Source organism: Pomacea canaliculata, linkage group LG3, assembly GCF_003073045.1.
Source record: "Pomacea canaliculata isolate SZHN2017 linkage group LG3, ASM307304v1, whole genome shotgun sequence".
NCBI classification, from domain to species: domain Eukaryota; kingdom Metazoa; phylum Mollusca; class Gastropoda; order Architaenioglossa; family Ampullariidae; genus Pomacea; species Pomacea canaliculata.
The window spans coordinates 10,899,032-10,914,357 of NC_037592.1; the positions used below are offsets into that span (position 1 = coordinate 10,899,032).

The 15,326-nt window shown below is 38.1% G+C and overlaps 1 protein-coding gene across 1 annotated transcript; it reads right to left on the reverse strand.

The window, feature by feature from the left end:
- Positions 1-8,712: 8,712 nt before the first annotated feature.
- On the reverse strand, positions 8,713-15,069 carry LOC112560416 (G surface protein, allelic form 168-like). The gene is made up of 5 exons (XM_025232274.1): positions 14,900-15,069; positions 12,250-12,345; positions 11,265-11,384; positions 10,119-10,235; positions 8,713-9,565 (listed from the first exon to the last, which is right to left on the reverse strand). The coding sequence occupies exons 1-5, from the start codon at positions 14,952-14,954 to the stop codon at positions 9,477-9,479; spliced, it is 477 nt and encodes a 158-aa protein (XP_025088059.1). The 5' UTR covers positions 14,955-15,069; the 3' UTR covers positions 8,713-9,476.
- Between the last annotated feature and the right edge of the window lie 257 nt (positions 15,070-15,326).

Sequence of the window (15,326 nt, forward strand, 5' to 3'; positions counted from 1 at the left end):
ACTTGCCCCATTTTTTCCAATATCATTGTAAACTTGATATCTATGTGATATAAAAAATAAATCAAATTTTGTGAAGCGTTTGTCACAACCCCAGCAGCAAAGGAATATTGGCTACAGGTGGGGGACATGTCTTGAGTATCCGGGGGCCATGTGGCAAAATGGCGTCCGACCCATAGCGAAAGTGAAACCGGGCCGTAACAACGGGTCATGTCGGTTTTACCTGTGAAACAAGCGTGGACGCTTCTCTCCCCCTTTGTGACCGCTAGTCAACCCTGATGGCTCATGGGTACGTCCCATCTTTTTTTTTTTATATATATCCCACTATTTATATCTTCAGATTATTGGTATTTTTAGGATTTCGGCATATCTGATTTACATATTCTAAATCAAGACATGCCAAAATTCCTAAAAAATACCAATATCAAATGGATTAATAATTTGTGTATTTTGCAATAATATATATATAACAAGCAGCAAAAGAGTGCACAAAAGTGCAAAATGTTATAAAAAAACAAACAAACATGATTTGTTATTTATTGGCGTTTATTGAGGTAAATAAGATAAAAAAGCAAACTAAAAAAATTTTTTTTAATATAAAATTTTTTTTAAAGCATTGTCTCATTTGTATACATAAACAATTTATCATTTATCAAGGTAAAAATATTATCACAAATAAGGATAAAAAGCAAACTAATAAAAAAATAATGTTAAAAATATACAATTTTTTTTAAAGCATTGTCTCATTTGTATACATAAACAATTTATCATTTATCAAGGTAAAAATGTTATCATAAATAAGGATAAAAAGCAAACTGATAAAAAAAAAAATTTTTAATATATAAAATTTTTTTTAAAGCATTGTCTGTTTGCATACATAATAAAGATGTTTCCTCTTGATATATTAATGCAACATTCGTTATTTAATTATAGTTGTAGAACGATGCAAAACCATGTATCCATTGACAAAACAATTAAAATTAAATTGCAGTTTCCTTAACACTAATTACATTTTCCCAAAGAAAAGTTCAAAGATCTATGACAATATATCAAATGATAAGTATGAACTGAATTGCTGTCAAAAAAGAGTGATGCTTTAATAGACATTTCTAAAAATAATCAAAGTCATGAAATTAACTATAAAAGGTTCTAGGTTGGATTGCAGCTTATGGTATTAACTACAATCTTTTAAAACAGATTAAAATTTTAAATTGCACCTTTATCACTAAGAAAAGGAAACCATCAAACACATGTTTGAAAACACAATTATGTTCAAGAAATTTTAGAAGTATTAGAAAAGAACTGTAAACATATAAATGATTCTGAATTTACCACAACACAGTCTCCTTATTGGATCGGGTGAAAATATCCTGCATTGATAAATTAATGGTTAGAGTAAATAATAATCACAGCACAGTTTTATATAATTATATAAATCCAGATTTAGTATATGCAGGTTTATGTACAAGAATTAACAACTGTAGGTAGAAAGTTGCACAGCTTACTTGTCCTCACCCCAGAACAATTAACTGACGTATAGGCTGTGCTCAACCCTTTCCCTTCTGCCATTCTCTTGATCCCTAGCACCAGCTAACCAAGTTGATGCATGCAAGTCAGCATCCGTAGCTTCAGGATAACTTTTTCTTGCAGGCATCTAAAAATAGAACAAATATAAGAATATGAGGCGTCTGCATACTAAAAAAGTAATCACTTAATTTGTAGGTACTGACCCTAAAATCCAGAATTATAATGTGAAACCAAAAAGAGGTACAAGCAAATTATACTGATATGTAAGTGGCATAAAAATTAAAAGCGTTATAAACAGAAAGACTACAAGTGGAACTGCATTTGAATTCAGTTAGAATTTCTATAGGCAGAAAACTCTGGAAATTCTAATTTTCAAAAACAATCCCAATACATGGGAACTGTAAAGATGTCTATAAACTGTCATTTTAATTCCTTCTACACAGTGTTAACCCAGCTGATTAAAGGACTACAGTCACTAGAAATTGCGTAAACATGTGTCCATATTTTATTTTGGCAATGTAATTCAATCACAATAAAATGAGGTAGGGACAGTTCTCCAGGCCTGATTTATCTTCCTGTCATGCTTTTTTTTTTTTTATGACTCATGAAAATTCTTGTCTGCACCTAGCAGAGTCAAAGGTAAGGTTCATAACTAAAAGATAAAGAAACAATCCAAACAGTCCTATTTTATGACAGGCATGTATTAATGTACCGTATACACACACACACACAGAGTCAAATTTAAATCCTTACCTGAACTGTTTGTAAAAATGAAGGGGTGGTTCTTGAGTCCCATTGAAGTTGTAAGATCAGGCCAACTCAGTTGAAAATAGCACAGATAGAATGCCCCTCACTACATGCTTTAATGTGAAGCCCGACGCATCACCGAATGGCATTCCTGAAAACAGACAAAAATAAATACACATCATTTAAAAAAAATTGCAGTGGGCAACATATAAACCTGTTATGACAACTAGTATTTAAAGACAGCCCCCCCCCCAAAAAAAAAGACAGCAACAATCAGGAAGTTTCATACAACCAAGAAAAAGTGGTACAGAAAATTTACTATCTGCTCTAATCAATGCCACCATAACAATGCCTTTATTACTTTTTAGTACTGCAAACATGTCATTAGTTTTATACAATGAATGGTATGGTATGGAAACCTTTAAAGGGAATCAGATAAAAAGATTTGACTCCTCCTACTAACAAATCAGAATAAAGCACATACCAAGCATGTCCTTTTTTATGGTCTGTCTTCATATCTCCCTCAAGACTCTCTACATCTTCTGCTGATTGTTAAGCGAGACTGGAACCCCTCTGGCAGATTTCCCGTGTCATTTTGCCTTTCCTGTTCTTGTTCCTCCATCCATGTAAACATCCTTTTAAGGTTGTTTGTATCATTCTTCATCTCTTCCAGAAGAGACAGTTGTTGCATCCCAACTTTCTCTAGTTTAGTTCTAACCTAAGAACACAATAGCAGAAAACATGTAAAAATAATGATCTTTCTAGCTTTGCTATAGTTCACAATGCCTGGAAAATACCATTAATTGGTTAATCTTTACCATTTGTCATATCTATCTGATATGTGATCCATATTTGTTTCAAATTTTTTCACTATGGCAAAGGCTGGGATTTTCCGCTTCCAGTTTTAACTCATAAAAGCACTGTTCATACTCTTGGCCAAGGGTAAGAAGAAAAAAAGCTAAAATGATTATAAACAAAATGGCTTTAAATTACCTTCCAAGGGGTTATGGGTCTTTATGCTGGCAGGCTGAAAACCAGACAATGGAATCGGAAGGCGCTGGGGGTGTGAAGGCAAAGGTGAAACAGTCCTTTTTTGAAAAGCTGCTACTTGGGACACCCTTGAGATGGTGCCAACCACTAGTGGCAAAGAGTATGGCAATGGTGGTGGACATTGCTGCATAACTGAATGGTCAGCATATAGTGATTCCTCGGCATCCTTCTCTCCTTCGCTGTTAGCTGTGCATCCCTGTGTCAAATGAATACATTTGCATAAACTTTTTTTCAGCTTAGTACATTTAAAACTGTCAGCTGCTGATAGGTTGTTAAAATTTTTAAAGAACATTTTTATTGTTATTGTACAAAACTTGTTTATCACTGTATGCTATTTTACCAGAAAGAGGACACAGCCTTGTGTCCCTACATGATGTCCACCAAAAAAAAATTCCCTAAAATTAAGCAGAGGAAATGAAAACAGACCGAAATCTAATCGGAGTTATCCGTATCGTTTTTGGTTGAGTGGGAGCATTTTTGTCATCACTCTCCACCTCCGACATTTTTGTCCCTTGCAGATTCAGCTAGATTCTTGGTAGTTACCTGCATGGAAATAAATATAGAAGGCAAATAAGATTTCACAAATCAAGATCAAAAGTATAATAATAACACACTCTTATAGTGCAGCATCACAACAAAAGCTACACTATCTGTGGTGTAATGACTGTTCAAACAGTTCAGGTATTATCTTTTTCTCCTTCCTTAAATCTGCAGCACACAATAACATAGAAGTCATTTTGACCATTAATGGTCACATGCTTCATAAATTTTCTTTCTGCACAAGGATTATGAATATTATGAATCAAAAAGTAAATTGCACTTACTTAATGACTTGTGCAGGAGAACTGGAAGCATAGGACCATGAGGAATCAGCTTTATAGCTCTAATTAATGAAGCTTGCATCTGGTTCAATAGATTGTAGTGGGAAGTTGCACACCCTGTGACCACTTTCATCTTAAAATGCAGCAGCCAGCTATCTAGAATAACAGTAAAATAAATTATTGACCATTATGCAGTTATTATGATTTGTTGTTGAAAAAGACCATTAAAGTTGTCTGAAATGATACTTCCAGTCACAATCAGTTGTCAATGGGCTATCTATATAAGTTTTTTTTTGGTTCACCACTGGAACACAATCCTTATGCTGCTCTTTGACAAATATTCTTAATTAGCTGCTGCAGTGGAAAGTTTGGTGTTTGAAAAAAGTCGTTTAAGCTAGCCTAAAAAAATATAAAAATTGAGAGGCAGAGTTAAGAGTCCAAAGGACCAAATCTGTCAACATTATCAGCAATATGTGACAAAGCAAGTACATTTTACACCAAAATCCTTTACCATACAAACACTGCTTCTTGAACAAATAAACATGAAAGGTTATGAGCCTAATAATCAGCATAGTTCACACACAGCCCAGGACTTGCAAGACAAAAAAAAACAAACCCACAATAAATAAGAGAAAAAAATATTATACTGCCCGAAGAAACCTGGCATTTTAACGCTATCGTACCAGTAAACAGACGGAACTGTCGAAGCTCTGTTACGTTCCACTTTCGTAATCGCAATTTGAGGAAATTCTGACAGCTCCAAATTCTCTCCATTGCTAACGGCTAAAGAATTATCAAATGCAAGCGTTCAGAACTGCTGAGCACGATTTCTACCTCTGTCTGGAAAACTTGTGCATTTATTGCGTTAATGTGTACTCTTAATCTTTTTTTCTCTTAGAATGATATTCTGCGTTAAATTTGGACATTTCTGTAGTTAAAATCTCATAACTATGTTAATATAGAGTATAAAAATTATACGTACTGTTATCGAAGCGTCGAACACATGTATCAGTATAGAAATTGACCGCTTGAGAAGCTTTTCTGTTGGGAAAAGTGTAGACTCACACATTTGAAAATGGCGGCTTTGCCTGCACGCATGTGGTCGTATGTAGCACGCCATGGCGAAGAGTCATTGCCATTGTTAGGGGTCACGACCCTATATGTGGGCATGATCTCCCGCACTCTGTTTTCGCCTCGGCGAGCGTGGAGCTTGGCTTATGTGCGCATGCGCTGACAGCGCCATGCAAGACGAGTCAAGCATTGCGATAGATTGACCCCCTGTATCACAGTCGGATCAAGACAAACTTGGTGGACCCCTTGAGCTTATGGTTTCCGATGCTGCTAGGGAAAATGTTTTATTTTCTTCTCATTGTCACCTACTCCTCTTTCTCTTGTTTTTTTTTTTTTGCAGTTTACAAGCTGTGCTACGTTATTTGCTGCTCATTTGTTCGAACGCATTGAGATTATTGCCAAGCGGGGAAATGCGTTATTACAGTGTTGTTGAGAAGATTAGCTCCAGTTAACGACCAAGTAATTGTTTTCCGTAAACGGAGTCGTTCGTTCTACAGTTTGTCCTTGAGCTGCAGAAATTTTCAACACTGAAAACAGATCATGCAAGGCAGGACCTGTTGCATTTACAGCATTGTTTAAATATCTTTGGCCTTGCCTCTTCGTGTCCTTCCAAACAGCTGCGTGCCTGCATCCCTTCCAACCTTGATAAGTTCTAGCTAGCATGTTCTTTTAATTTATATTCTACTTTATTCACCTACCCAATGACACGTACAGAGAAGTCGAAGGATTTGAAAGATTTTATATTGATCCGATCGAATTATATTCCTCAAAAAGGAAGAAGAAAAACTGCAAATGCTTGTTTTAAAAATCTGATCGAGGTTAATTGTCTTGAATACGTATATCTTTTTTGTCCTTGATATATATATATGTACTCTACAAAGGTATGAATGTCCTGAAACCCACTAAAATCCTTCAGTTGGAACACGAGACAGCTGCTAAGGCCATTTAAGCTGCTTGGTCATGTCAATAAGCTGCAGTCAATATATATATACAAGTTCACATCTTGTCAAAAAGAAAAAAAAACGATCGACGGTAACATAATAACTTATACACATATAGACATCTGTCTACCTCTAAAGATAACGTGAAGAGCGTATACATGTATAGTTAGAGGTAACATGAACACTCATACATGTATATTGAGATGTAAGAAAGAACTTAATTTTGCGTTAACGGAGATCGAGGTACGTATAGCATGAAGAACTTAATTGCGCGTGTATTAACAGCTGCATGTCCACCTCTAGAGGTAACAGGAAGAACGCATACATGTATTGACAGCATCTACCTCTAGAGGTAACATATAAGGACCTATATATATATAAACAGAGGCAACACGAAGAACTTATATACGCTTCTAGACAGAGCTAGTAACATAAAAACGTATAAATGTTCACATATAAACGGTGAAAATACAGAAACTGCATCAACCATGTACAACGGATTTTAGCAATAGCATTTTCTCTGAAGATAAACATGTTAGTAATCTTATATTTTAACTGACTTCAGATCCTCGACTTCAGGGGATAAGTATGTGCGTCACAGATATTTGTTGTTAATGTTATTGATCTTTGCACACGTATGCACATGTATACACAATCAAGTACACATACAAATGTGCTCTCTCTCTCTTACACACGAGCACGTATACATATGTGCAGTCACTAGTCACACACACACGCGCGCGCGCGCAGACACAAACACATTGTATCGATCCAAATGGCTTTTGCTTTCTAGAACAACATAAGATCATTTAGTAAATTCAGGACTAGAATTGAAGGAAGGAGAGTATAGTCGATTTGTAACCCTCTGAACTGCCATTTTGCTACGTTTGTGGTATTTGGTATTAAATTGTACATGAGTATGTTATTGTATTTTCAGTTAATGGTCTCAAAGGTTAAGCACTACTCAACAATTATTGCCCATTATCACCAACAGCAGATGCAGTCTCCATGCACTCGTGAGAGTCACCTGGTGTAATCACTTGGTGTTTGGCATGTGCAGGCTTTTTATTCCTTAGTTACCACCACAGAAGCACTATACAGTGCCTTATAAATGATGACAAATCGTTTACACAGAAATAGAAATAGGATAATTAACCGAGTTTTATAAAAACAAAACACTCTGCTTCTGGTCATTTTAACTGTTTTATTAAAACTTCTTCTGAAAGGCTGTAGAGTTCAATATTAAGGGGTTGATTGGTACACACAGAGTGCAATGTAGCATTTAAATAAACAACGCTATTACAAAGATGTTGGCACAAAAATAAGAGAATTGAAATTTAGGTTTGTTCAAAGATAAAATAGTGACACCAGATATTAAACTTCGATCACAAGCCAAGTCTGTGTCCTGAAAGAAAGAAAGAAAGAAAGAAAGAAAGAAAGAAAGAAAGGAAGAAAGGAAGAAACGAAGAAACAAAGAAAGAAAGAAAGAAAGAAAGAAGCAAATAATACGCGAGCGAAATGAAAAAGAATAAACAAATGAACTGAATAAATAGATTACAAAAATATGGATATGAACAACGGTTCAGGTGATGCTTCATGCGTTGCTAGCAACATATGCCTTCTAATTATTTCCCTGCCAAGTCCCGGAAGAAGGATTGTAAGGTATGATGCCGAGCTCTCGGGACAAAGCAGTTCACACGTCAGAAGGAACAGCAGCAACCAGAGGAGCAAAAGACACCTGTCATCCTTAGTATCATTAAGTTTTCCATTTTTGTACAACACTGCCTCGATTTTATTTAAGCTTTGTATACATCTATTCAAGCTTTGTATGAGGAAATGGTTTGGGTGAGCTGCTAATTGTCAGTTAATTAATAATTTCAATTTCTCCGTACTCCTCAAGAAGCGAATAAATAAAATGTCTAATGTCTACTGACAGTTAATAGTGACAAAATAAAGGCCACGGGACACCAAGGCACTAGAAATGCATCGTGTTTAGTGGGACCAGAATAAGGAGAGCAGATGTTGATATTACGATAAATAAAGCACAATAATAGTAGTGGTGTGGGGGCCTATAAACAAAGCACACTAACGGTAATGGTAACGGCGCATGCCACCAACAGGATGAAGTGATAAAGTATGTGTTCAGCACACGAAGACTACATGTGTATCAAACAAAAAACTAAAAGTATGTAAAGTGTAAAGAACAGATAGGTTTAACACAAAGATTACATGTATGTTTACAGCACATAGGCAAGTGACTCCAGCACTCTGAGACTACAAGAAGAAGTAAGTATTACATATATATAAGCTGAAGGTAACAGCATGATAGAAGCCTTGGATGATAGATGACGACGAATATGACTAGAACACCTAAATAGAAAACTAATTGCAAATAGAAAAGAGATGAGATCAAAAGACGGTCTGACACATATAAAAATATATGTAATATACGTAAGCACAAGTATTTTAGGCCCTCATATAACAGTAAGATGTTGACTGCCGTGTAAATAAATGATGCTCCTGACACATATAAAAATACATATTTCTCTAAGGCTATGAAATATTAAAACATTTATTTCAAGCCTACAGACGACAGTGAAACAAGATTACAAAATGGTTTTGGTCGTAAAGAACTAACACTGTTTGTTGTCTGTACATGTCAATAATTAATAGTAACCCACAGTTACAAACATCAAAGTAAGTTTGAAATGTTTGACATGTTTGACAGCTGGATTTTGGCGTTTGCCTTTATAGAAGGTAAAATTATTTGCACTTTTCTGTCGTTTAAAGTATTACATTTCTGAAGGCTCTTTATCTTTTATCAAGCATTTTCTATTCCCCTCCCCCAACTCTAACATAGGCATATACTTCAATCTAGGAGAGCGGAACTTTTTAATTTATATTAGTAAACTGGAGAATTACATTGCATGTACTTTGTCATTCCAACTGTACTGTGTGATTCTTTCTAGAGATGTTGTTGTTGTGTGTCATTACAGTCTTGATCGCACTTACATAAAACCAAGACATATTCAAGGCTGCATAGTAATGTTTATGTTACCGAAGAGCCAACTATTGGTGTTAGAATCTGCCATTCACCTTCACAAAATTAATCGGCAGTCTTGATATGTTATGATCCAAGCATGGCTAGAAGACAAAGGTCACTGAGACAAGCTATGTGAGAGGTCAACTAACACGTGGCCAGCAGGAGTCTACGATGTCAAGCTAATCTGGAAACAGTAGTTTAAGAGGTCCATCATTCAGGCTCTCCTAAATGAAAACAAAAGCAGCTCTAGGAAGGCCATGCATCACTTGTCTGGCGGGGTCAGGCTGTGTCAGAAATACTTTGAAGTTTAGCTGCGCCAAGTGCGATGACCATGATCAGAATGAAGGGATGGACCAGGACAGCCGCTCCTGAAACACCAATCGCCGATCATGTGATTTTTCAATTACTGCTCATTTCCGCCCACGCCTTACATGATCAATAGAAGGCATTAATAAAATACGATTATTCTGTAATAGATTAATCTTTCTGCTGCACAAAAAAAGCATTTTCGGTAGATGAATAGGTTAATGCTGAATGAGTGAAGGATGGGATGTATTCTGTCATGTCACTGCAGGCGGCCAGACACACGTACACATGTATTGTCTTGTTTTACCACCCGACTGTTAATACTATTTGTTCTTGGCGGATGTAAGTACTGTTAATTGTTTGACAATTGGGGCGTCGGTCTAATATCAATCATTTTAGTGATTTCATGTTATCCTTATAATCTACTCATTGTTATTTAGACATAACTTTATTTATCATTAAAATATTTTGTAAGCATTTGATGTGTTCGTTTGACACATTGAGACCCTGCATGGTGTTGATTCACAGGTTGGTTCTCCGCATAATTAGAAATAGTATATAAGTATATAAAGCGTGTACTGGTAATATCGGCAATAAATGTTACATTCAACTCACCTGAAGTGCACATGCTGTCACTTGCCACGTTGTAATTACACTTGCACTTCTTGTCCACACACATGGCATCTGCAACGCAAGTGCCGTTCGTCGTGCATTCTCCTCCGGACTTTGACACTAGAGAACAGAAGGCAGAGTGTCAGCATCCTTCACCATGCTTTCAGAGCTGTTAATATGAAGACCATGTTCTACTACAGTATTAATGATAAATAAACATCCATCTTGTCTCCAGTGTATTTGCATGAACTTTCTAGTCTCAAGTATGGCGCAGTCTTCTCCTGAGGCTTAGCTGTGAACCAGAGGTACATCCTTAGGGGTTTGCTTTACCAACACCTAAGCCCTATAGCAAACCGATGATTAACATCTTAACAAAGATTCCCTAAGGTAAAGTAAGGGATATCCGCGGGTTCTGGACATCATGTCGTAACTTTTTCCTTGATTTTCCCATTTTGCCCACGGATAATAATAATAACTGGGAATTTATAAAGAGCAATATCTCAGTCAAAAGGCGGACTCATTGCGCTGAGAAAAATCACAAAATAGTAACAAAGAAGTAGACAAAGAACAATGTGAACAATTCGTTCCAGCAACAAAAGGCGATCACTGAAGATTTAACGGTAACGACTCCAGAGAGTAAAGTTAAAGAGATCGGGAGAATACTAGGAAGATATTGAGTAATCTTGAGAATATGAAGAAATGTTATCACATGAAACTGCAAAAATAATAATAATAATAACGACTTAACCCTCGCTGAGTGAATACGGCCCCTGGTTCATAGTTAATCATTGGATGCAGGTATCAGTATTTGTGATAACTACATCCTATACAGCTCTTAATTATTTTCGTGATTATTACAGTTGTTCCGTTAGGCCGTTTCGTAAAGAACACATGAAAGCAAACAAAGCATAAGATACAACACAAAAGATAACAGGTAAAGGTAGCCCCTGACCTTAGGGTCTTGAGGTGTTAGAACTCTCATTATTTATCTTTTCCTCTCCCTCACTTCCCCAACCCTCACGGACTCATTGTACAACTGGAAGAACTTGTAGAAGTACGCTGCGTGATACAGGATTCGAACCTGCTACTGTTCGAGTTTTCAGGTTCGGACGCCGTTTGTTGTAGCCACTAGGCAGTACAGGTACTTACAGCAGATGCTATTGCCTGCAACCGACCAAGTGCTGTTGCAAGTGCACTTGCCGCTCTGGCAGGACGCCATCTTCACACACTTGGACTCGTTGCCTGTGCAGTTTCCGTTTGCCTTGATCACTGCAACAACACCCGGTTAGTCTTTTACTGATGAGTGAGTGTGGGAGGACATGGCTGGCATTACAAGCTTGTGGACTGGTCTACCAAATTTATTTATCTATTTATTTCTCTAAGTGCAACTGTTTTATATAATATTCCGAAGAGAGAGGCATCGGATACACGAGGCCTGTATAGAGGATTTAGGAATACTCGCAAGGACCTAACTCACAAAGGCTCCAGGACGATTTAGGAAAAGAAGCAAAAGATGCCTTGTCTCTGAGTTTTCTTCTTCCTTCTTTGGCAGAGTGAGTGCATATGTCATTTGCCAGTTAGTTCGTGCCTGCGCTCACTCTCTCACACTCTCGCTCACTCTCTCACACTCTCGCTCACTCTCTCACACTCTCGCTCACTCTCTCACACTCTCGCTCACTCTCTTTGGACGCGATGACAGTTTACGTTACCACCTCCTCCCTGTGTCGCTAACACAATTGAAAACAAGGCCTAAGCTTGCATGTATGGATATTTTTGCACGCATGTGTTTGTAGGTTTGTGAGTTTGGATGAGAATGGGTACGTGGTGATTTATACTGATCAAATGTTGGAACGGAACAATTTTTATTTGTAACCGCTAAGAGTTCCAGCGTCAAAGGAGGTATAAACTAAAAATAAAAAGATAGTAGTAGCTCCAATGGTAAATATTCAATTTTGTATGAATATGAGCTTGTTATGCCTTCTTGAACTCAGTGCGTCGTGCACGTCTTAACAGTTGATATACAACAGGATAACAAAGTTGTGTTGTGTTTCTGTGAGAAGGTTGTTTTAATGACAGTTTAGGGGATCAACACAAGATAAACGACTGAAGAAGTTTCCGACAAAAGTAAACTCACAGCACATAGGTGATGTCTCTTGTCTCGGGTCGCACACTGTACTATTCGAACAGGTGTCATTGTTTTTCATGCAGGTCTCACCTACACAGTGTATCCCTGTAAAGAGAAAAACACTAACTTTAATAGCAGTTACCATGACTCTAGCGTGTGTCTTTTTTTTTTTTTTGAGTGCACACGACGACGACGACGACGATGACGACGACGATGATGATGATGATGATGATGATGATGATGATGATGATGATGATGATGATGCATATAAGTATACAGCGCAAGTTATTAATTAAAAAATAGCATGATTCATGATTCAGAAAACTGTTACCCCGACACATTTGTTAAAGCATGATAAAAATTGTTTGTAAAAAGTGGGTGGCAAATAAATTTATAGTGCACAAGTATGTTTTAGCTCTAATTTTCAATTCATGTTGCTTAATCATACTGTTTTCTGTTTTAGTTAAAGTTGTTTGCAATGAACACAGTCTTCAGGAGACGAAATCATGTATTCCAGTATTTGATAGTTCGTCGCAGATGAGAAAGTGAGGAGAGGAAAGATGAAAAGGACCAGAGCATAGTATAGTGGGGAAGGTAATTGTCACAAACACACACAGAGAGGTAATTGTCATTGAAAGTGTTTCTTTAGAAGACTGGATATAGGGCTGTGAACTGATCTACGCTGTGAAAAATATATATATGAACTTAATTCCTGTTCTTTGTGGTGCATTTCTTGATTGTGTGGACGCGAAAGATTTCGTTAGTGCGTTGAAATGCTCAACAAAGTCGTCTGTTGGGCGTACGTTCTGTGACAGTGAGATGTATATCTTGTTTTACATGTCTAGAGATAATAAATGAGAATTGTGATTATGTGGCTTGTCTGGGGACGCTTTTGTTAATTTTAAGGGCTATTTGTTCATTTAAGCTTTGTTTTATTTTTAAAGGGCTAATATTAGATATCGCTGGGAAACTATATGACCGTTTGCTTTACGCCGAAGAAGTGACGGACGAACGTAACGAGGGCTCACAGGTCAAAGGTCACAGGTTCCTTCCCCGCGCAGGGCTGCTTAGCACTCACGTGCATGGCCCCGAGAGACGTGCACCAGTGTGGCTTGGAAAGAGGGTCGATGGATTCATCCCTGCTCTCATTTAAAAGCATCGTAATTGTCGCCTGTCCCAGCCTCTGCTAGGTCCTGTGGTAGGCTTCAGCTTCGTCAGGCGATGCGACCTTCGGTAACCCCAGAGTGCACCGCGCGGCCGTCAACATCCGGCGCGTGAAAAGGACCTGTCAACCCTGCCAACTGTCCCATTCGATGTCACCTGCTGTTTCTAAACTCCGCCAGGAGATCACTGGTCACCCAGCGCGTGTATCTCAGTGAGTTTCTTCGACTTCTCGCTCATTGCAATCCTCCTTTACTCACTTCGTTCCTGGATGCGTGACTCAGGGTCAAGGCCGGTGTCAGTCTCGGCTTTCCTGTAGAGAGACTCGGCGTGTTTTGCAGACGTAAACGGATTCCATAAAAACATTGGAAAAGTGCAAACTGTTGCATTGTTGATGTCATAACAATAAAGCAAGATGTCGACACTTGGCATTCATATCGATTCCGAAAGCGGTTATAGTGGCAAAACAAGATCAATAGAAGCTGTTTATGACGATGTTTTTATAAGATAAAATTGTCGATAAACCCAAATGTGTTTTCACGATACAAACAAAATAGATTTTACAGAAAATGTTACTGTTGATTTTGCATTCAATCTTCTTTAAAAAGGTTTTGATGAAATAAAAGTTTAATTAAACACTTCTAAAAAAATTTCGACGTTAGGAAGATCCGCCAGTTTAAAATCGGAAACAGAAGTGAAAGCCCCTTCTTTGTGAAAGTTTGTTACGATTTGTGACTACTATGACAGGGCAAGGAGGCAACGAATGAGAGACAATTATCCAATAAATGAAGGTCCGTGACTTCAGTCCTCTGGCATCTCAAGAGTCGAGGCCGTGTCTTAATTACCCATGTCCTACTGCAAGTCGAATTCGCTCTTGAATAATCTATTCTAAATGAAGAGGACACTCAGGTCCAGTCTTGACCTCTTGCTGCCGGGCTATTTGTCTTAGTCATGAGTGCACAACGATGGTGATGACGATTATAATGGCAACGACGACGACGATGATGATCGCAATAATAAATGCGATGATGATTTTGCGTCTCACCCTTGACCGTTTTGTGCTAAGAATTGCACAGTGTTCTCTACACGCTTGGGTATGGACATAATATAATCGCGCCTGTGCTTTTGCGCGCGTGCATTCTCTGTAGGCGAGATCTCCATCCCCTTTCCCCGCACGTACAAGTGCAGACAGGCATCGTACAGGTGGCTATGGGGCTGTCAACAGCTTCAGGTGATGAGCGCCATTACCTGGTGCAATCCCAGGCCTCTGTCATCATCCTGCCATTATCCTCCTAACGAAATTCTTCCAACGATTTTTCCCTCTCTTCAACGTAAACAGGAACAGTTTGCAGGATAAAAGTAACTCAATCAACACTGACTATTAAATGTGAGACGAGAAAGTGACAAAATAATCAAACGACAAAAATTTCTTGAAATAAGACTATGCAATTTTTAAAACTTTATTTCTTGCGGTAGAAACTTTCTGCTTACTACTTACCGTCAAAATACATCAGAATTATTATTATTCCACAGATCACACAGACACCCTTCATTTTCACTTGCAACCTGCCGGAAAGTCGAAGAATAAACTGTCAGGCTTGCCCGCGAGTGCACACGATGGCTGGCTGGTAGGCGAACACTGGATGCTGGCATCAGGTATTACTGTACGCTGTCATCACCTGGGTGGAAGCTGCAGCTTGATTGGACGAAGTTGTCAGGTGCTGTTAATGGAGAGATTTGATTGGTCGAAGATATGAGGGGAAAAAAAATTAGGCTGGTGCATTTTACCATGACGACGACACACGCCAGCGGTACACAGCATCCCTTCACCCACCCATCCTTCGCAAGGCCTTCCATGGAAGGCAGAACAACGAGATTTATCGACAGACGACAGACGAGTGACGCCAGGCATGGCGCGAGTGACT

Excerpts from the sequence above, each read along its gene's own strand:
- LOC112560416 (XM_025232274.1), bottom strand. The coding sequence starts at position 14,954 with ATGAAGGGTGTCTGTGTGATCTGTGGAATAATAATAATTCTGATGTAT. Across the intron at positions 11,385-12,249 it reads AGAGACATCACCTATGTGCT|TGATCAAGGCAAACGGAAAC; the intron begins GTGAGTTTACTT and ends GTGTTGTTGCAG. Across the intron at positions 10,236-11,264 it reads TGCAGGCAATAGCATCTGCT|TGTCAAAGTCCGGAGGAGAA; the intron begins GTAAGTACCTGT and ends TCTGTTCTCTAG.